This window comes from Hermetia illucens, chromosome 4, assembly GCF_905115235.1.
Source record: "Hermetia illucens chromosome 4, iHerIll2.2.curated.20191125, whole genome shotgun sequence".
Taxonomy (NCBI): Eukaryota; Metazoa; Arthropoda; class Insecta; order Diptera; family Stratiomyidae; genus Hermetia; species Hermetia illucens.
Window position 1 is genome coordinate 35235089 of NC_051852.1, and position 21998 is coordinate 35257086.

Genomic DNA, 21998 nt, shown 5'->3' on the forward strand with positions numbered 1-21998 from the left:
AACATCGATATCTTTGGTAATACGGATGCAGGTGGACCTTCCGGATAATATTTTTAAAGAGGACATATGTCTTTCGACAATGGGATCTCTCTTTCGGTCGATTAAAATTTTTGGTAATGGTGATGGTGTAAGCGGGAAATTAAGGCAACGTAGTTAGTACTGTCCTCAGTAAAACTAGTCATTAGGGGAAGTGATATAGGTGGACGATCGTCACAGCTGGAATAGCTACATAAAGCTAAATCATACCTTATTCCATTGCTTCGTCAGTGGGTATATTTAATAATCAGATGTATAGCAAGTTTACCAGAATATATCTGTTTCAGCTGATTAAACTTCTTTTATAGATAAGATCTGAATATTGAAGTTGTTCTCAGTATCTTAAATTACACTCTTTGAAGTAATTAGATATTGTATGTACGAGCAGAGCTCCAAAGTTGACTTTATCGCCGCTTTGTTTATTAGTGCGTTGAATTTCAAGTGTTGCCTAGGAAATGTTTTTAGAAGCCAATGCAAGCTTCTGAATCTCAGGTTAAGGTGAGTTTTTTGGGCATCAATATTTCTCTCAGTTGAAGTTTATTCTAAAGAATTTAGCCTCCTTAGACCGGAGTAGATATGCAGTTAGGCTTAATTGATGACATGACTACACTTGGTTTCCCCACTTTGATTCTCTAGCAGGCCAACCATTGCCCGCCCATCTTTTCATGTGACTCTCAAGACAACACTAACAGCATTCGAATGAGAGCAGAGAATCACCGTATCGTCTGCAAAGGGACTGTTACTTAAATAGGCATTCATTCGTGAAGAATACTGGGGGTATATATCAAGTAGAGGGATATTAAGGACATTACTTTGAAATATCCTCGCTCCCTCCACGATTACCTATCTTGTCGTTGTGAGGGAGCTTATTAAGGAAACAAGAGTTTAGACCAGAAGCCAAGCGGTAATCAAAATCCCAAGCCAAGATATGACTATCGTATCGAGGGCAGAATGGTTTCAGGGGTTGAGATATCGCCGTGAACGGTGCACTCTGGATCCCAGACGATGCCCAGTTTCAACTAATCTTGTCTCGACAAAAAGGGACTCTGTCGAGATCGACTTACTTTCCCCGATAAAACTGAGGCAATTGCAGCCAATTATAAGAAACTAAAAAACAGAAAAAAAAACTTTAAAAAAAAAAACAAAATTAAGTCCCGATCGGGACGATCCAACCCCTAGTGAAGAGGCCACCCTAAGCTCATTGATGGAGAACCTCAGTCTAGACCCGGATTTTCCACTTACTGAAGTGGGCACCAGTCTTTAACGGTCGAGCCGAAGCAAGCACCTTCTCACAGCACTCCTGACCTCGGCCTCCAATTGACGCCACCTGCTGAGGCTAAAGTATTGCCCGTGAGTAAGCATCTGTCCTCAGACAGCAAACAGCTTTCGGGCAAATCACAACCCACTGGTTGTGACAAGATTGAAAGGAAAGTAGCATCCGGGGCATCTGTGGCTAGGGCAAAACGGAAGAAACAGCGGTCCTCGGACCCTCCCAACACTTCCACACAAAAATTAGCAAAGAGGACGCGCCCGGTAACGGCTAAAAGTGCTTCCTCTGGATTCCAGGAGAAGAGTGTAATTGTGCTGAGTTTTTAGAACAACTTGGTGTCCAGAATAACAACACCCCTATACCTGGATGCTGCTAGGCAACAAAACAGGAGAGAGAGCGGATGGATCGGGAACTTTCCTTAGTATCGGCGTTCCCGAATTTGAAATTAAGGAGGTTTGAGAACAAACGGATTGCCGACTCTATTACGGGCTGGGAACTATTACGTTACAAACGACGACTCATAAAACCATTGAAGGGGTCGCGCAGCCCTCGGCATCTTCATCTGAAGCGTAGATGAGGTGCCATATCTCCCAAATCAATTTTCAGCATTCGTCGGATCAATACCTACCTAACCCATGCAAGAGACATGAGTTGTTGGTGGTGTAGTCAGGGGTCTGAATTTTCAACATAATAGCCTATTGTATGTCAATGGAAGAGATCGAACCCGCTCCTGCATAGTGGTCTCCAAAGACCTCCAGGCTAATTTGGTTAACGACTTACAGTCTGTTACATAAGAGCGTGGTCACTTTTAAATAATAACAATTGATTTTTCGAAAATTCGCAAATTTATTGATAATTTGGTCGTCAATACTCAATGCAAATACCTCAGTAGCAAGTCCAATCTCCTGCATTGTCAATTATGGCCTGGCACCGTCGGGGCATACTTTCCACTAGTTTTTCTGCATATTCTACCGGAAAAGACCACCAAATTTTCCGAATTTGTCGAGAAAGTTGATCAAAATTACATGGCTTGCGTCTGCGAAGCTGCATTTTCATCAGAGCCCACACATTTTCCATGGGATTTGCATCCGATGACTGAGATGGCCAATCTAAAATGACAACTCCGTTTTGCGCCTTCCACTCGCTACACGCTCGACTCCGATGTTTCGGATCGTTGTCCTCTTGAAGGATCCAGCTTTCATTTTTCTTGATATACCATTGCTTAGCAGATGGTAACAAAGCCTTTTGATATATTTTATTCATTTTTTCGGCATTTAAATTCTCGGTAAATAAGAACAAAGTACCGAAACCTTTGTTTGAGAAGGACCCCCAAACATGGACCTTGACGGGGTGTTTAACAGTTCGTTGAAGCATCCTACTGGTGGAGGTTGTCCAGGCGTGTTTGATGCTCGGAAATGCCCAGAAGGAGAATTCATCAGAAAAAATTACGTTGCTCCAATCGCGGTCCAAGTTTTCCTTCGCCCATTCCACTCGTTTTTCAACGTGTTTTGCTTTCAATTTCACAGCAGCTCCACGTAAAGTCAAAGTTGGATCTTTCGAGAACAATGCGAGAATCTTTTTTTCGTCCTTTTTTGAGACTTTGCTTGCACTTCCGCGATCAGGAAAATCATCAACGTTACCGACCTTTTTATAGCGATTTATCCACTTGCTAACGAACTGCTTCGACTTTCCCATATATTTCGCAGCAGCAGTTTGCGTTAATTTGGGTCCTTTTTCATGCAAACATAGAAAAATTGCCTCAAAGCGAGAGGTGTAAACAGTACTCATTTCGAAAAATCACTCAATTGAAGACTAAATTTGACAGAGAGCTGACTTTTTACAAAAAGCATGAAGGACTGAGGTGCCCTCTATGTCATAGAAAAAGAAACAGGACGCTCTGATTTTTTATCTACGTGTAACAGTGACCACGTTCTTATGTAACAGACTATGTGATGGCGATAGCACAACGGTCAAACTAACCATAAAAAGTTAACAGGGAGATAAAGATATTCTATGGTGTTTTGCATATTTCCCCTATAACGCAGAAGAAGTTCCCATTACCCACCACATATGCTCGGGAAGTTCCAACATCAATGCAAGAGGATCGAGATTATCTAGTGGGATCCGATCTGCAGATCCTCAATTTTGGTAATGAACCCACTTTCTTCAACGTGATCATCGACATCACGGTGGCATCAAACGATATCGCACTCTCGGACCACAGTCGCATTAATTTCGTAATGGGCATGGACCCACTTCCGGACGCTCCATTTCGAAATCCGCGGCAGACAGATTGGGCGACATCTAAACTAGAACTGAGCGTACGAGTTACGATCCCTGAGAGGCACATCAAATTTATTGCTGGAATTGAGAAAACAAATAGCATGTGACAAGCTTTCAAAGAAAGGTGTCCACTCAAGGCAACAAAGAAGGATAAAACACCATGGTGGAACTCGGATTTGGCAGAACAGAGGAGAACGATAGGGGTGGTCACCAATCATGGTCTGAAGTCTGATGCAGCCTGGTTGGAATCGGTATAAAGAGGCACAGGAAGCTCTAAAGAAGAATATTAAATCGGCTCATCATCATCATGGAAACGCTTTTGCGAGCAGACCAACTCTATTGATACAACCTCAAAGCGTTTACGTTTATAGAGTGGGAGGTACACAGAAAGCCATGAAAAAACAGCAAACCATTTGCTGGAAGTGCACCGGAATGCAGTATCCAAAATCTCAACTCAAGGCCAACAGGTGCATACAGCCCTCAATCAAGAGACCGGAATCTGGCATGCAAAATAGTATCACTGGAGCAAGTAAAATGGACGTTTAACTCTTGCCATAGATACAAACCTGCAGGTCCAGATGGTATCATTCTTGCTCTTGTAATAGAATGAATACTCTGGGTCTTCATATTCCGAATATATACCGTACATGCGTAGCACACGCTTATATTCCAATTAACTATGTGAAGGAGATATTTATTCCAAAACCAGTGAAAAAGCTTCCGACCGATCAGCCTAACTAACTAACTAGTATATCGATTCATAAGGGATATATACATTCCTAAGTTGCTACTTCACCACAAGTAACACGCGTACCAGAAAGACAAATCCAGATCTTCCACCCCTTATGCACATTCATAGACATCGAATGTGCCTTCAAATATGCCTCAGTTGTGGCAATTTGTGATGCGGCAAGACAGCATGTAATCGAACAGCTGTCAATCAGTTGGCTCCTTCACATGCTGGAGTGGATAAAAATTCACATATTGGTCAGCGAGAAGTCATTTGAAGCAGGATGTCATAGCCATAATAATCACCGGCAAAGTTGTGAACACAATATGTGACCGCTTGAATGCAACTCTGTTCACTAGGAACGTCGGGTAGGATAGCTAAACCCTACCCCCCTATTCAGGAGTACATTCCGACTCGCAGCTAACGCAGAACTATCATATCCAGGAAAAATATCAGAAATCGTGCAGATTTGCTCTGATGCTGTAGGACTGCGATAGGTAAGACCTGGGGACTTCTACCGCAACAGATTCATTGGATGTATACATCCATAATAAAATCCGTTTTGATGTACGCATGCATCGTCTGGTGGTCGAAACTGAACTAACAGCGGGAAGCTACTAACGCAGATTCGGAGATTCGGATGAATAAGTAAATATAAGTAATAATAAGTAAAAATGAATACTACATCAGCTGCGGCATTCGAAGCTGTTCTAAACCTACCTGATATATATCTGTTTTAGGTTATATGCAACCGATGTGAAGGAAAGACGGCTCTGCATTTCATATGCACACGCCCGGTCTCCTCAGATCATAGGAAGACACCTTAGTAAGGTTCTCTTTAATGAAGAATCTGTACACTCTATACCTCTAAAGAATTTTTCTCAGATTCGGTAAAGGGTGCGAACGACGTAGGCGGGAAGCTATTTAATAAGCTACTTACGGGTAAAGTGCAGTGGACCAAACAAAGGCCTGAGGGCTCGAGCTTCGACTCCCTCATAATGCTAAACTAAACTAACCCTCGCTGTGATATTGGTTTTCTATGAAATAAAGTTTCTTGTTTAAGAATATATCTCCTGCCGATAAGATACGACTTTATGAGTATTTTTAGATAACTTTGAATTTGTATATGAGATCGTAATACCAGACGTTATCAAAAGGCTTATGCAATGTCAGGGAAGACGGAAATTTCAATTTCGACCAAGTGTAATTATAATTTGGATAGTAGCAGAGCTTTTGAATTGCTTTGATAACGAAGGGAACAGTCTTATCGTCATCGTTCTTTGCCAAAATTTCCAGTATTTTGGAAAGTCAGTTATCTTCCGGTAGTAAAAAGGTCGACACCAGGAACTTTTTTAGAATCCACGTGGTTTTGCCAGAAGCTCAATCGAATCGGTTGGGATGCATCTTCAAATCAAGTGTTGAGCAAAGATTGAATTCTTATCGAAATCACCTGTCACCTAGCTGCCGTCCGACGATCGGATTGTTGACTCGCGCAGGACCAACCTGTAGAGTTTTTCCATCGTCCTCTAAAGGGGATAATTCGTGGTTGGGGAAAAATTTTCAAGCAAGCATTTTAGATCTGTTTCAAATTTGGTAATATAGAGTGCCGTTATTCCTTATTTATGCTTTGAGATAAGATTTGCACCAGGGTTGATCAAAATCATAATTTTTTGTTTACGACCAATTTTTAAAGAAAAATCAAATAAATTGTTATTTTTTTTTAATTGGGATTAATTAAAATTTGTCCCAATTAAATTATAAATGATAGATTTTGACTTTACTAACTGCTAACTGGAAAGCTACTATTTTGTTTACTAGCAACAACCAGGTCAGCGTTATCCAATGCGTTCGCTGCAGAGCCGAAAAATTATCAGGGAAAATTAAGAATAAAACTACCAAATCCAGTGAATATTAACTACCAACCGAGTAGTTAATATTCTCGGTGGACCTCCAATCATTTTTCTATTCCACTGCGAATGGCCTCATACAGCAAAAAATAAGGTTTTGTTTTACAAACAAAACCTTAAAAACGGGATTCCCTCAAAATTGTAGACAAATTGACTGAAAGCTATAGGGTCGACGTGCTTTCAGCAAATGCTACCAGATTGAGGCCTAGTTCCATCTCAGTACAAAATATTTTAAAATTTTCATCGCGTCCGAAAAAAGTGTAAACCTCAACCACGGTCAACATTGTAAGAATTTCACGTGAGTAAGTTAGATAGGTAAATTATGAAAGCTATATATCTGTGATTTTCTGTGATCGGATATCAACCGTAGTCACTATTTTACTTGGGAAAGAGATCACTTGATGAGGCTTACAATGAAGAGATGAGAAGTGTTTTCCTACTGTGAAAGATCAGACAATTGATTTTTCATTTCTAACACTTTTCTTGTCCATGGACTACTTTTTTTGAGCTAACCCCCAAACATTAAGTGGAACCGACTTATTTGCACTGACTAAAATTATTCCTTTATAAGTCTGTGAGCGATTTATTGTTCCAAATGTACGTTTTAATAGCAATTTGCTACCTTCATCAATGGGTTAATTTAAAAAATACAGACGAATGCGGTTTCGTCCAGGGTTAGGCAGAATCGGCTGAGTTTCCTACGCACTGGACGAAAACGTAGTCATCCGTATCACAGTTAAGCAGCATAAATGAGCATAGTCAACTAACGCCTATCTTGCGCTAGTTGTTTAAAGCCGTATCTTCCTCTGCCTCTTTATTTTTTCAACGATTGCTCTGGTCCAATCGAATCTTCGGTGCAGGCTGGAAAGTGAATAAGCGACAAAATTGTTTTCCTTTTTAAATATTTTAGTAAATAGTTCTTGTTGATTGATTTCAGTTCAGCTTGCCCTAATATATCCGTCAATTAATAACAAGTCGGGAAACCGGAAGCTTGATGCTTCAGGTATAAAAGGTTTTGTGTTTCCTTATGTGAGGAGCATAACGCAGTTCTCCTTTAGCTGACAGCATTGACTGGAGATATTTAAATTGCTCACTGCTGTAAGCTTCAATAACCTGCCCAGAACTGAGCGAATTTGGGGTCAATGTTAACAACCAACCGTTTTGAAATCGATTGACGCGACCTGGGTGAAGTGGCGTTCCACAACTGGTGTTCTTTGTGATCGGCATATCAGTGAATGTCTCAAATCTAAAATTGACCGCAATATCGTCCGTTTGCCGCTCTCTATAGTTCTGAATGTTGGCCGACTAAAAAAGACAATGAAAGGCGTCTTGTGGTAATGGAGACGAAGATGTTGCATTGCATTGGTGGCTTGACGCGTTTTGATCACATCCGAAATGAGGATCTCCGCGATCGACATGGGGTTGCATCGATCGTGGAAAAACTGCGTGTAAGGCGTTTTCGATGGTATGGTCACGCAATTCGCGCTAACTGGAATTCACTTGCCAATATTGGTCTAAACATCGAAGTCAACAGCAAGCGACCAAAAGGCCGGCCGAAACAACGGTGGTTTGATACGCTGGATGGGGATTTGAAAGACTCGCGATTGCAATTGATAAAATAAAATGCCGAAACACGACGAGTCGCTCCGCTTGTGGACGGGACAAAGGCTGAAAAAAACGAATAAGTGTGTCGTCGAGTGTTGTCAGAAGGCGTGTTTCTCGAAACCAAGCTGACCTGCCTGTGGCACGTACACTGTTTAATTACCGTTCTTTAAACTGGAAGTGGATGGAAGGTTCTGGAGGTTTAACGTGAGTGCATCATCATCATCATCATCAACGGCGCAACAACCGGTATCCGGTCTAGGCCTGCCTTAATAAGGAACTCCAGACATCCCGGTTTTGCGCCGAGGTCCACCAATTCGATATCCCTAAAAGCTGTCTGGCGTCCTGATCTAAGCCATCGCTCCATCTCAGACAGGGTTTGCCTCGTCTTCTTTTTCTACTATAGATATTGCCCTTATAGACTTTCCGGACTGGATCATTTTCATCCATTCCACCGCAACCTGTTGAGCCGGATTTTATTCACAACCAGACGTCGTGGTATCGCTCATAGATTTCGTCGTTATGTAGTCTACGGAATCGTCCATCCTCATGGTGGGAGCTAAAAATTCTTCGGAGGATTCTTCTCTCGAACTTGGCCAAGAGTTCGCAATTTTTCTTGTTAAGAACCCAAGTTTCCGAGGAATACATGAGGACTGGCAAGATCATAGTCTTGTACAGTAAGAGCTTTGACCCTATGGTGAGACGTTTCGAGCAAAACAGTCTTTGTAAGCTGAAATAGGCTCTGTTGGCTGACAACAACCGTGCGCGGATTTCATCATCGTAGCTGTTATCGGTTGTGATTTTCGACCCTAGATAGGAGAAATTGTCAACGGTCTCAAAGTTGTATTCTCCTATCTTTATTCTTCTTCGTGTTTGACCAGTGTGGTTTGATGTTGTTGGTTGATTCGTCTTCGGTGCTGACGTTGACACCATATATTTTGTCTTGCCTTCATTGATGTGCAGCCCAAGATCTCGCATCAATTGCCGCCTGCTCGATCTGGATGAAGGCAGTTTGTACGTCTCGGGTGGTTCTTTCCCATGATGTCGATATCGTCAGCATAGGCCAGTAGTTGGGTGGACTTGAAGAGGATCGTACCTCTTTCATTTACCTCAGCATCACGGATCATTTTCTCGAGGGCCAGGTTAAAGAGGACACATGATAGCGCATCCCTTTGTCGTAGACCGTTGTTGATGTCGAATGGTCTTGAGAGTGATCTTGCTGCTTTTGTCTGGCCTCGCACATTAATCAGGGTCAGCCTAGTCAGTCTTATTAATTTCATCGGAATACCGAATTCTCTCATGGCCGTGTACAATTTTACCCTGGCTATGCTATCATAGGCGACGTGAGTGCATGCACGACTTTTTTTCGGAAATGGATTGATCGGCGACTGCAGAGATCCTGTGAAAGGTCTTTGAGCTTTTGAAAGAAGATGCAGGCGAGCTAGATTTAACTGAGATTTTCAAGTATTAAACAAACCACGAGAATCGAAACGAATATTAGGGACGACCTAGTCTAATATAGGACTACGAGACGGTTTTCGAATTAGGTGGACGTGATCGCGAATCTGTACATCAGAGAGATTCGGGCTAATGACCATTGAATAACAATACATACTTATGGAGAAAAACATTCAATTCAAATCTACATTTTCCTTCAAATATTTTTTAAGATGCCGTGAAGCAATTCGATTTTCTTGACAGAACTGCCCTAAACTTAACTATCCCGTAGTAGGGCGCGAGAAGATTTCTTGGCATAATGCGTACAGAATTCATAATGGTATCTAGCTAATAAACATAACATCCTGGAACGTGGACATTACCAATTAACATTGCTTAAAATAGTCTTATTGCGAATGTTGTTGAAAAATTCTTCAGTTTGATGAAACTGAATTACTTAAGAATTTTACTTGTTATTATTAATTAACTATTCAGTTCCCGAGAATTAATCACAGAGATTAGAGATGATGAAGGGTGATGAAGGTTCGTTAGCTAAATTAAATACTTCTGAATGGTTGGCGAGGTCAGTTAATTATATCTTGAGAAAAGATTACCTGGTAAGGGGTAGGCAATCGATCTCTAAATATGGCGCCCCAGCGGAGTACCAACAGCTCGATATCAGGTTTTCCACTATCATTACATCAAGTAAACTTCTGCCTAGAAAGGTTAGAATCGACTCTGGCGCTTCAAAAAACTAAAATAATCGTCACTAAAAACTATGAAAAAAAACTGTCAAAATGAAAAATCGGTAGACACCTATGTAAATCGGCTATTGAATATCTGGGAGTGATGATTGATTCGGAACTAAATCTATCAAAAATGTTCACAGGCTACGATGACATTTTCATTAATGGTGCGTTTCATTTCCCTGATGGCAGAGGCCTCCTACAGAGTACTGTAATCTTGTAGTGTACCGTTACCTTTTTGAATGAAGTGCTCTAACATGGTTCAAGGCTCTGATCCGATCCAAATCTTCTCAAAAAACGCTGATTGCTGAAGGCAGGATTCACTTCCGAATTGATGATTATTGTGGAAACGTTTTAAGTGCAATAATAAACCAAATCGCTCAGACAATTACTGAGAGAGCTCATCAAGTGTAATCCGGAAGGAAAAAAGGAAGGCCACGCTTGCAATTATCTTCACAATTGTTAATATAAAGAACAAAATATTGAGTGAAACGAAAATAAGAAGAGCACCAAGAACTCAAAAACGAGAAATTAACTACAAAGCGAAATGACTTGGTAATATCTGAATGATGGCTCCATGGGAACAGCGCGGGTACTTTTAAGGTAGGTGAAAATTCAACGAGTGCCCACTCTAGTTAAGCTGTCTCCCATATTCATTTATTATATGGACTGACAATTGATTGCAATGATTCTGAATCGTGTTTTCATATGTGAAAGTGGCAAATAATGCATAAGCGAAAGTCTGGAGATCGAGTGAGTTTGGCGCAAGTAATGTTGAAAAGCATAGAAAAATGGGACTCAATTCGAGAAAGTCATGCAAAAACTTGGTGAATTTTATTGAAATACGATAAACTAAACTCTTAGCTAAGAAGATAGCGCCGTTTTGTCAATGACCATCGAACGGCAAACAGCTCTTCACTATGAGTAAAGGTGTTGCAACGTACTTTCGCCCTAGACGTCGGTAAATAAACAAACGGAGTTATCCTCAAGTCTCAAAGCGCGTTTTGGCAGTCAAGGTCTATTATTTAACGATTTCGAAGTACGAAGGGATCTTGGACTACATCCCTTCAAGACCCTCCTCACTCAAGAATTGTTGCAGTCTGACCTTCTGGTGTGAATCAAATCCTCATAAAATATTGGAAAGCTTTTACATCCAAAAAATGACTGTTTGGAGCTGCTGGCGGAGTGATTGGACCTTATTTCTTTTGCCGCCGCAAAACACTCGCACCGTCAACGGCGATCGCTATCGTACCATGCTGACTGACGTTTGCGCCGAGGAAATCATTAGAACGGACTTACGCCATATGGGGTTTCAACAAAACGACGCAACTTGCCACACAGCCGACAAAACAATCACATTGCTTAAGCCCAAGTTTGACAATAAGATTATTAAAAAAAAAAAAAACGGTTTCGTCAATTGGCCACCACTTTCGCCGCATTGAACACCACCAGACTTTTTTCTCTGGGGATATGTTAGATCCATGGTCTACTCCAACAAACCAGCAATACTTGACGAACTTCGCGAAAACATTGAACGTTCAATTGGCGAAAAAGAGCCGAATGTTTGCTCCAAAGTCATGAAAAATTGGTTTTCATACATTCGGTTCTGCCGGCGTTGGTAAGAAAGTCAGATGAAAGATGTTGACTTCAACAGTTGATGGCATTAAAGGGGCTTTCTTAGTGGCAAATCCGATATTAAGGAAACCACATTCATAGTAAATATGAGTAAGAATAGCTCAATATTAGAACGCTAATTTTCCCACTGTTTCACTGATAGCATTGTATTTATGTTGTATATGTAATGTCGAATATCAGTTGACCCATATGTCAATGCTAAATCGAGTATATCATGATAATTAGCGCAAGCGAAAATAAATCCAACCACAATAGTTACAATCCTGATATCAAGCTTAAACTGCACTTAAATGTCAGTTTCAAATTTAACTGTTGCACTAATTTTAAAGAATCTGCCCCGAAGGAGAAATAAGTGGTCTTTGACTGCTGTATTCCTAATTTAAGTGAAAGGATATCACTAAATTTGAATAACCAACCAATTGCTGGTAAAAGGTAAACGTTGTACAGAAAATTAATTAACTTCAAAATTAAAGTGCCTACGATTGACCGAAAATTGTAACTGAAAAATTGGAGAACGTGTTGGAATATTAGTATTTGTCCTATAGTGACTGCTATGAACTTCATCAAGGCATTAATATTAATTCCAAAGAGCGAATAATGTTTACCTCCAAAATTTCATGAGTTCGTTCGGATGACACCAATAAAAACCAAACAAAAATTCCAGCCTACTTTACCTGACCCTATTCACATGAATCATAAACATTTAAATTCCCAAAGGTAACGCATAACATCCCTAACAAAAAGAGGGTCATCAAATTTGCAATCATTAAAATTCACATTGACAGGTAAAAGATTGAAGTACACAAATTTCAGTCACAAAAAAATAAAACAATTTTCTAGAGCCAGAGTAAATTCCATCATCCTTTTGATGGGCAAAATTAAACGGCAATATAATTAAGTGCCAATTCGGACCTTACATCTGTACTAGGAAAGACAGGTTGATTTGAGGAAAGTTCTTCCTCATTTTTGTGATTATAGGAAAAACGAAACTTAATTTCCTTTAATCGGTAGGTCCTCCAAAAACCTACAACTTTAAAAGAACCATCTGAATCGATCAATACATATGTATCGTCAAAATATTCTTGCTGGAAGACGTTAAATAAATAACACTTGTCTAAAGATTTCGAAAGCTATCATTTGACCTGAGGTTTCCCCAGATACACTACTCTTGTCTAGAATAATTTCCTTTTGGGGTTCTTTTAACAGTCGTTGGCCGTTTACATTGGTTTCACATCAGACAAACAAATTTTGTTTAAGCCGATAAGGGTTTTGGCTACGAAAATATACGACTTAAATTCGGAGTGAATTTTTGCGTTTTGATTTGCAAATTTCTCCATGATTTAGCTGTAATTTCTCTATACGGGAGACTCGTAAAGTTTATTGATTATTAAAAAAAATGAACAATATAACAAAGAGAAGTTGAAATTGGGGGAGCGAACACCAAAAATATAACCTTAAAAAATGTAGAACCGTGTTAGAAGCTTTTTTTTGCATTAACTGCAAGGCAAGAGACGATTGTCTAAAGGAGATAGGACAGTACAACGGACCTTCAAAATACCGGGGGGCTGAGTGTGTGTAGCGTGTACAGAGGCATAGCTTCCAAACACGCAGAGCTCAGTGGCCCATTGTAAACGGCGCCCTCAATCTAACGTAATACCCCGGATTCTCTTGTGCGTCCAAGAATTTCCTTTTCTGAAATGTTCAGTACAAAAATTGGATACCTGATGCGGCTGTAGGTGAGGCATTCACAGAGACAATGCTGCGTGGATTAGCCGGTCCAAGATGGAATCATATCGTATTCGAAACTCCTTTTCTGAACATGCATAATGCCAGCTAATAAGTTATGAACAGTCAGAAAGCGCATTCTGGATGTCACAACCAGATGTCCAGAGTAAATCCACCGTTTTGAATTAGATATTCCCTCAAGGCTCTTTTGGTTTTCACTGCAGATTGCAATGCGCTTGCCCTTCAATCGCTGATCAATCATCCAGATCATCACTCTTGGGAACATATATAGTTCATCCTGAAAGGCAGTTGCTTCAAAGGAAAAGGCCAGATTTCGTTGTTATTTGAGATATAGACCCCTGCTCCAGAAGCATCTTGTTTTTGATCCATGCAGTGTTCTGGATATATATACCCAAAGAAGGCAAATTGAGTATTGTATCTAGAATGCAAATGCCCAGAACGTACTTACGCCGCTAATTTGAATTAATCGAGCCTTCTGCTGTATTCCTGCTGTCCAGTCGGTAGTTTCATCTCCTATGTACAATCTCTCTGCAAATGAACCGTTTGGTACGATACGTATGGGGATCCCGACTTGGTGCTGAGTCTTCCCCTTCGGAACACAGTATAGAGATAGAGTTCTCATCCTTCCCAGGCCGAATAAATATAATTGCTTTTGGATATAACTTCGTTGTGTCCTTAGTCGCACCTAATGGCGAATCAGACGAATTGAGGAACAAGAGTCTCTTGCTTTTTTGGTCCATGAAACCCTGATTTCGTGCGAGATAGAGCTCTTCAATTGACCCAGACCGTTATTACGAGGATGCGAACCTAGGAGCGAATCGACATTTAAATCAAAATTTCCTCTGGTTAGCATAAGCCTAATTGGGCGACCTCAATATATTTGACACTCATGCCGTTTTTGAATATATAAGACAGCAATTAACATGAACAAAAGGCAGAGGCGGTGTTAATCCAATCAACCATAGGGGAATAAATACAGTTAGTATTTACGTTACGGACGCAAGTTGCTGACAGTTAAAACAAAGCTAAATTTCAAAGGATTCTTGAGCTGTACCCGTGGAGAGGCAGTAATTGCTAGCGCATAACAAGTGCAGATGATGCCCAACATCGGAGACCCAAGATGCAGCGGGCGAAATTCGTCCTATATTTTTATTTGCGGCATCGATCTGAGAGGATACTCTATTGGTTAATTTTTCTTTCAGAACAACCTGACGAAGATCGTGTTTAATAAGGTAAACTGTCTGTAGCAAAAAGATCAAATAAATCCTAAAAATGATAAAAAAATAGCGAAATGAATCACTGACAAAGTGACGGCGCCATATGAATCACTGATCAAACGGAAAAAGCATCGATTCAGATTAGATAATACGCGCTTTTGTTCTGCATATGGTAGTGCGGTTAAAATGCAGATACTGGATTGATTTTAATAAATGAGCAATAGAAGCATTACTTTTAGAAAATGTAGACTTGACCATAAGGCTCGAAACATTCTGATTTTAGGAGACTACAGTAAGCATTTACAGGATGACATTGAGTTCCGGGGAAAAAACAGTTGGATTGAGGATATGTTTAAATAACCCCAGCAGATTCTTAACACCTAACAAGGTCCTTAAGTTGAAACGGTTTTCATCATCATCATCAAAGGCACAACAACCGTTATCCGATCTAGGCCTGCCTACCTAATTAGTTTAGCTAATTTTTTTCGCCAATTCCCGCCTAAAAGCTGGCGTGCTAGTCTACGCCATCGTTTCATATGAGGCAGAGTTTGCCACGTCTTCTTTTTTACCAAAGATATTGCCTTTCTAGACTTTCTGGGGCTGGCAAGATCATTGTCTTGTACAGTAAGAGCTTTGTCCCCATGAGGTTTCGCGCGAAACAGTTTTTGTTAGCTGAAATAGACTCTGTTGGCTGCCAACAACCGTACGCGGAATAGATCGTCATATCTGTTATCGGTTGTGGTTTCACGACCCTAGATAGGTAAAATTATCAACGGTCTCAAAGTTGTAGTGTCCTATCTTAATTCTTCTCATTTGACAAATGCCATTTGATGTTGTTGGTCCTTTCATTTTTGGTGCTGACGTAGCCATCATGTACTTCGTCTTGCCTTCATCAATATGCAGTCCAAGATCCCGGGCCAATTGCCGCCTGCTCGGTCTTGATGAAAGTACACCGTACATCTCGGATTTTTCCTCCTAATGTCAATATCGACAGTAGGTCAGTAGTTGGATGGACTTGAAGAGGATGGTACCTCTTGCATTAGCATCTGCATAGTGGATCACGTTTTCCAGGGCCAGGTTAAAGAAAATGTATGATCCCTCCCCCTCCTTGTTTTAAACGGTTGTTGGTGGTGAATGGCCTCGAGAGTGATCCTGCTGCTGTCGTCCTAGTCAGTCTTATCAATTTCGTCGGGATACCGATTTCCCGCATGGCTGTCTACAATTTTACCATTGATGGCCATATTCTAACAATTTTCCCACCGCTTGCCGCAGAAAGAAAGATTTGCCTGGAGTAAAACCCCTTTAGTATGGGCCGATGATATTTTGGGTGTATGGGGCTGTCAGGTCCAGAAGGATAGCGGAGGATATCTTATAGATGATGATACCTCTAGGATTGCTGTATTGCGTGATATCACCCTTCTTATGTATGCCAGGGACTGAATCTGTTTTGACAGAAATTAATGCAACCAGGGTGCGCACCTGGTCGATCAATACTATGCAGGCATTCCCAGGAAACATGCTGAAATCATATATAGGTAATTGTATAAACGAAAATATGGTTGAAAAAGGAGTCATCACCCGCCGATTTATAAAAAACACGCCACACAAATAGAAGCGTCTGGATTAGCCAGACAACCCCGGAATACGGCTGTTCTAGAATGGAATCCGGTATGCACAATTTTTAGCAATGAGGTAGATTGTAAATGATGATTATGTTGTTATATTTTGCAGGTAACTTAACTTTCCATTTTAATCGATGAAAGTGCACTGTTCGACGACGTATATGCAAGCAGTTTCATTAGGATTGCCTTGTGGCGACGGTTAAACCCGATTAGTGTGATTATGTGGTCTGTACTTTTTACCAAAGGGTTAGGGCGTGGAGGGGACAGAGGGACAGAACCAGTATAAGTGTTAAAAACTCGATTGCTATCACAGCCCAAAGAATAATTTTGCGGTGTTGAAGAATGTTTTTTTCGTGATTCGGAAAAACACTATAAAGTTGAATGTCTTACTACATTCCTAACATTACCATTTTGTCCTGCCAGGGGAATTCATGGAGAAATGATTGCCATAGATCGTAACGCCGTCGTTAACGATTACCAGTCCGTTTGAGAGGATCACTGTAGTTTGAATGACCATGTAACACTTAGCCGCCTCAGAAAGTAGGTGGGGCAAACCTATAAACCAAGACTAATAGTGTTTATTATTAACCCGACAAGTCAGTGTCCCGCTGCTCGCTGCAGAATTTAGAATTCACTCAAAGTATTTCCGATTATGATCTCCGTTCATATTCAATATAGTCATTTCCAAAAATCCCAAAGTTCGCTTAAGTGTTACTAAAAAAGATACAAAATTCATAAGTTAGTTGATTTTGACGATTTGTCCAAAAAAACATTTAGAAAACGCCTTCACATTAAACGACCCCTAAGTGAGGTAAGATGATGGGACCCTGGGGAGCACTTCTCCCCCTCTTTTGGCACTGTATTATTAGACTCTAGCAACCCACCCGGAAGTAAACATGAATCTTGGGTCACATTAATGCTTGCAGGAGCATGATATGTGATCCAGCCCCACGGCACATCACGAAAGAACTTACAAGCAGTTGTAATTCTTTCGATGATCCGGTCAGGACCCGCATTCACGTAGATGAGCAACTTAAAAGATGGAAGAAGCCTTTCACCCCGGTTCTCAACTGTCACACCCGGGAAAGTTCTGCCTATTGCGAATGTAATGGCTAATCACAGCAACCATAACGTAGCTAAGATTTCAGAACCATGTACGGCATCGCAAGCCTATCCCTGGCCCGACCAGGATCGGCACCTCATCCATGATGATTAGCAGCTTGAAGTCCGCCATAATGTCAGTCAGTTACGCCTGAAGAGTCCGCATTTGACCGTAACGTGGATGGGATGCAGTTGGTCTGTTAGCTTTAACTGTTCAGGCAGCCGGTAATCGAATGAAAAATGATTAGGCCAACCGGCCAAACATCTTTGTTTAGGCTGTAAGCGAGGATTTCATGTTTATTTGAGCTGTGAACGAGGATTTCAAGATTGTTTAGACTATGAGCGAGAACTTAAATTGCTCTTTATCGCTAGTGAACATTTTTGATAAATGCTCATAAACCAAAATATATTAAATTCTCATCTGAAGGCCTTCCTTCCACGACTAGAGATGAACTAACGATTTTGCGGCTTGCCGGTACGTGGATGGCGCATTCAGTTTGACTGACAGCCTAGTGCATTGCGGGCTCTTCCTGCGTAACCGACAGGCCGAACTGAGCGTGGATGGCGAGCTTAAAGGGGAAGATCTAACTCTTATGGATGATGGCTGATCATCTCGGCCTTCAATCCTTGCAGTTCCTGCAATCTCTACAAAAGTCGTATTTGCCCTCATCTATAAATTCTGGAAACCTAAAAATCTTTTTCAGGAATAGAAGAAACGGATGATCATCGAGGGTCTGAAACAGAATATGCGCGATGATTGGAGGTTTTGTGTGGTCCTCACCAACGCAAAAATAATACTTGGAACACTGGAACTTATGAAAGTACGTTTTAGTCTAAAGTTATAGCGCGTCAAAGACGGAGTCCACCAAGGAAGAAATTCGTCATATTTTACATTTTTACTACCTGAGAGGTAAAAATGCAACGAAGGCGGCCAAAAAAATTTGTGAAGTTTATGGGTCCGATACAGTAACGATTCGCACAGCACAGCGTTGGTTCGATCGATTTCGTTCTAGTGTAGTGGATGTCGAAGATACACCCCGTACTGGTAAGCCAATCGTCGTAGAAACCGATAAAATCGTCGAAATCATCCAAGTAGACCGGCATGTGAGCATTCGCTCGATTGGCCAGGAACTGGGTAAGGACCATAAAACCGTTTAGAACCATTTGCAGAAGATTGGATTGCAAAAAAAGCTGGATGTTTGGGTGCCACACAAGTCGATGCAAAAAATCTCTTTGACCGGATCAACGCCTGCGATACACTGCTGATACGGAAGGAATTCGACCCATTTTTGAAGCGGGTGGTGACTAATGATGAAAAGTGGATCACGTACGATAGCCTCAAGCGGAAAAGATCATGGTCGAAGCGCGGCGAGCCGGCCAAACCATCGCCAAGCCCGGATTGACGGCCAGGAAGGTTTTGCTGTGTTTGGTGGGATTGGAAGGGAGTCATCCACTATGAGCTCCTCAGCTATGGACAGACCCTCAATTCGATCCTCTACTGTGAGCAACTCGACAGTTTGAAGCAGGCGATTGACCAGAAGCGGTCAGGATTGGTGTTCTGTTCCACTAGGACAACGCTCAGACACACATCTTTGATGACCTGCCAGAAGCTACGGGAGCTCGGGTGGGATGTCCTATCGCACCCACCGTATAGTCCGGACCTGGCACCAAGAGATTACCATCTCTTTCGGTCCATGCAAAACGCTCTTGGTGCTACAAAGTTCGCCTCAAAAGAGACTTGCGAAAACTGGCTGTTGCAAATAAGGAGGGGGGGTTTTATAAGAGGAAGATAATGGAGTTGCTTTCTAAATGGCAACAAATTTGCGAACAAAACGGCGCATATTTGACTTAAATTGGATAATTCTAAGTATGTTAAATAAAGCGTTAAAGTTCGATCACAAATACGACATTACTTTTTCCCCAACCCAATATTTTACAAAGACCAAATTCTCAAGCTTCCCCTCGATGGTCTACAGCTAAATCTATTAAGTTTGAAATTGCAAGAAAGTACTCTTGTGTTAAAATAATCGAGTAACAAAATAAATTCAATTCTCTAATCGAAAAACCAGCGTTTGTGGATGGTCTACATAAGAAAACACATTTCATCCTGTTCTTGGCAAAATATGACCTCGGATAATCAAACTCCTTCCCTTGTGCTCGGTCATACGAAGCCTACAGATACTTTCTCAACTCAAAGTCCTTGTATATTCTCTATTCATGATTTAAGCCTTTCCTTCCCCAATTTCAAAGATTCATACCGTACACAGGGACTATGAAGGACATTGTGGACCAAATCTGGACGTCTGATGGGGTGCAAAGGAATCCAAACGAAAATTTGATAACCGCATGAATCAAATCAAATTCAGTTTGCTTCTGTCCTACGATTGCAACGTGTATTGTCCGGTTGGGTACCATTTTTGGTCAATTAAGATGCACTGGAAATAATTGCAATAACAAAATGAAAGGTCCGTCGTTGTTGCATTTCTGGACAAGGCAGACACCAACACAAAGAAACAGCATCTGCCTTGTCCCCATTGTAATGCGAAAGAAGAAGGAAACGAAAGCGTTTCAATGCATTGTGACTAATTTCTTTCCAGATAATTTTATTATTTTGCCTACGCAATCACGTCCACGTATTTTCGGGGCTCCCCTGTTAGTCAGCTTCGAATAAATCCTAGTTTCGACATGTTGCGGTGTCTGAAATTCGATAAATTCCTAACCAAGCAAATACAACATGTGATTGAAAACATTTCCCTACTTCCTTGATGAACCTCCGCCACAAACGCATCGAATCTTCGTGCGGGTGCAGCGGCAGCTACGTCGCCTTCATTTTGTTTCCGTGATTCAGTGCGGTTCCCGATCGCACATCAACCGCGCATTCGTCTCAAACACTTTTCCTGCCATTATTGACTTATCAATCACTTTTCCCCACACACTTGGCTGCCACTTATCTGAGAAACCCATCGAAAACAAAAATCAGCTGGTCTCCACCTACACCATTTGTTGCGATAGGTGCACGGAGGTGCGAGCAGCGAGCATACGTGACGACGACATACTTTTCGCCGTCGAATCGAACATGGCGGAGCGGCGAAAGTGTAATGAGGTCTCGCATCGAGAATTGCTATCGCTCGGAAAAGGATACAAGGCCAGATCTTTGTTCTGCCACAAATCGATACATCACTGGCGTGCTCGAAACGTCCCAACGGAGCTGGCCAGATTCGAGTGCAGGCAGATGAATGCGACATTGTTCCGGAACAACAAGGACGACATTTCCGAGAAATTCCTTTGTGTCTGCCTCGCCTGGCTGGCGAGATAACCTAAAAGCGAGCTGCACTGCTGGTTCATGGAAAGAGGATGGCCACGGCCGTCCGAGACCGATAAATACGTGCATGGAACTCAGCTCTGTCGCGAACAGCTGAAAGAAAGGCAACTCCAGAACGGCGCCCGCTCAATACTTACTGTTATGTTTGCATGGATGTCGTAGCGTTTCCCGTTCTTGCCGATGAACCGACAGGTCAGCTCGTCGACGCTGGCGTTCAGTATTTGGAAGCGCTCGTGGCTCTTCGTGAACGTCTTCTCCAAAGTCTTTATTTCCAACTTCAACGTATTCAGGCAAGCCATGGTGATGCTGGCTGCTGGGCCGCGTCCCCGTCCTCTCACTACTTTCGATTGCACTCACGTCCACGCGAAAACAAAAGAAACCTCAACGCTGGCCGCCACGGACGTTCAGCTCAACAAATTTCACTTGACGAAAGCGACAGACGAACAGTGAAAAACAAGTACCTGCACACACCACCGAACCGACCGACCGAAAAGAGCCAGCAAATGGCCAAACTTCATACATAAACGAAAATATGTTCACGGGAAAAAGTCATACATGCGCTGAGTGCTGCCACTGCTGCTGCTGCCGCAGTTACTGGTGACGGGTTAGTGGATTCGGGAACTGCTGTTTCCCGTGTGTCGCTCGCTGCGACTCGAACGTACGTCCTGCTGCTGCTCCATGCACGGCGACGACGGACAAAAAGGCAGCCGCATATCCACACGCCGACCAAAACGCGCTCCTCCGCCGAGCACAGATCCCCGATCGGACGATTTCGCGAGAAACAAACTTCACTTCACTTTGCACAGAGAATCTTGAACCTGGTCGCGGCGAGTGGCCACAAAAGCCCCCCGGGCGACTGTGGGTGACGGGTCGCGGGCTCGGCGGGGCTGCTGCCAAGCTCGTTCGCAATTTCCTTTCTTCCCTTTCGATTTCGGAGTCTTCACGACGGACGCGCGAGGGCAAAAAACCCGAGCGGGCCGAGCACCGGACCTGATTTCTGCCTGTCTGGCCGCTGAAAAAAACACGACAGCCGTTCCGCACACGAATTTCACGAAATGTTTTCACACAATTTCCGACGTTGTAGCGACGCAGCGAAGGGCAAGACTCGTTTTCGGGCGAGAAAAGTGCTCCTGAAAGCGACAACAATGACTCGAGATGAACGTGCTACGCGCACCGGACTGGAGACCGAGATTTTGGGGAAAACACTGCGATCCTTTCCTTGTTTTTTGTCAGCAGACGGACATTTCCCTAGTCGTCGTTCCTCCCCTTGTTCGCTACACACGATTTCGACCTGAGCTGGATACGAGTTCGCAACGAGATGCTGTATGACTGTGTGACGGCGAA

The 21998-nt window shown here is 42.2% G+C and overlaps 1 protein-coding gene across 2 annotated transcripts in view; it reads right to left on the bottom strand.

Moving 5' to 3' along the window:
• Positions 1-21998, bottom strand: part of LOC119653629 (ubiquitin-conjugating enzyme E2 Q2) — a 31049-nt gene extending 9051 nt beyond the window's left edge. For both annotated transcript variants that reach the window (XM_038058405.1, XM_038058404.1), the window contains exon 1: positions 20792-21998. In XM_038058405.1, coding sequence (XP_037914333.1) covers positions 20792-20953 — 162 coding nt within the window. In that variant the 5' untranslated portion in view covers positions 20954-21998. The remainder of the gene's footprint in view (positions 1-20791) is intronic.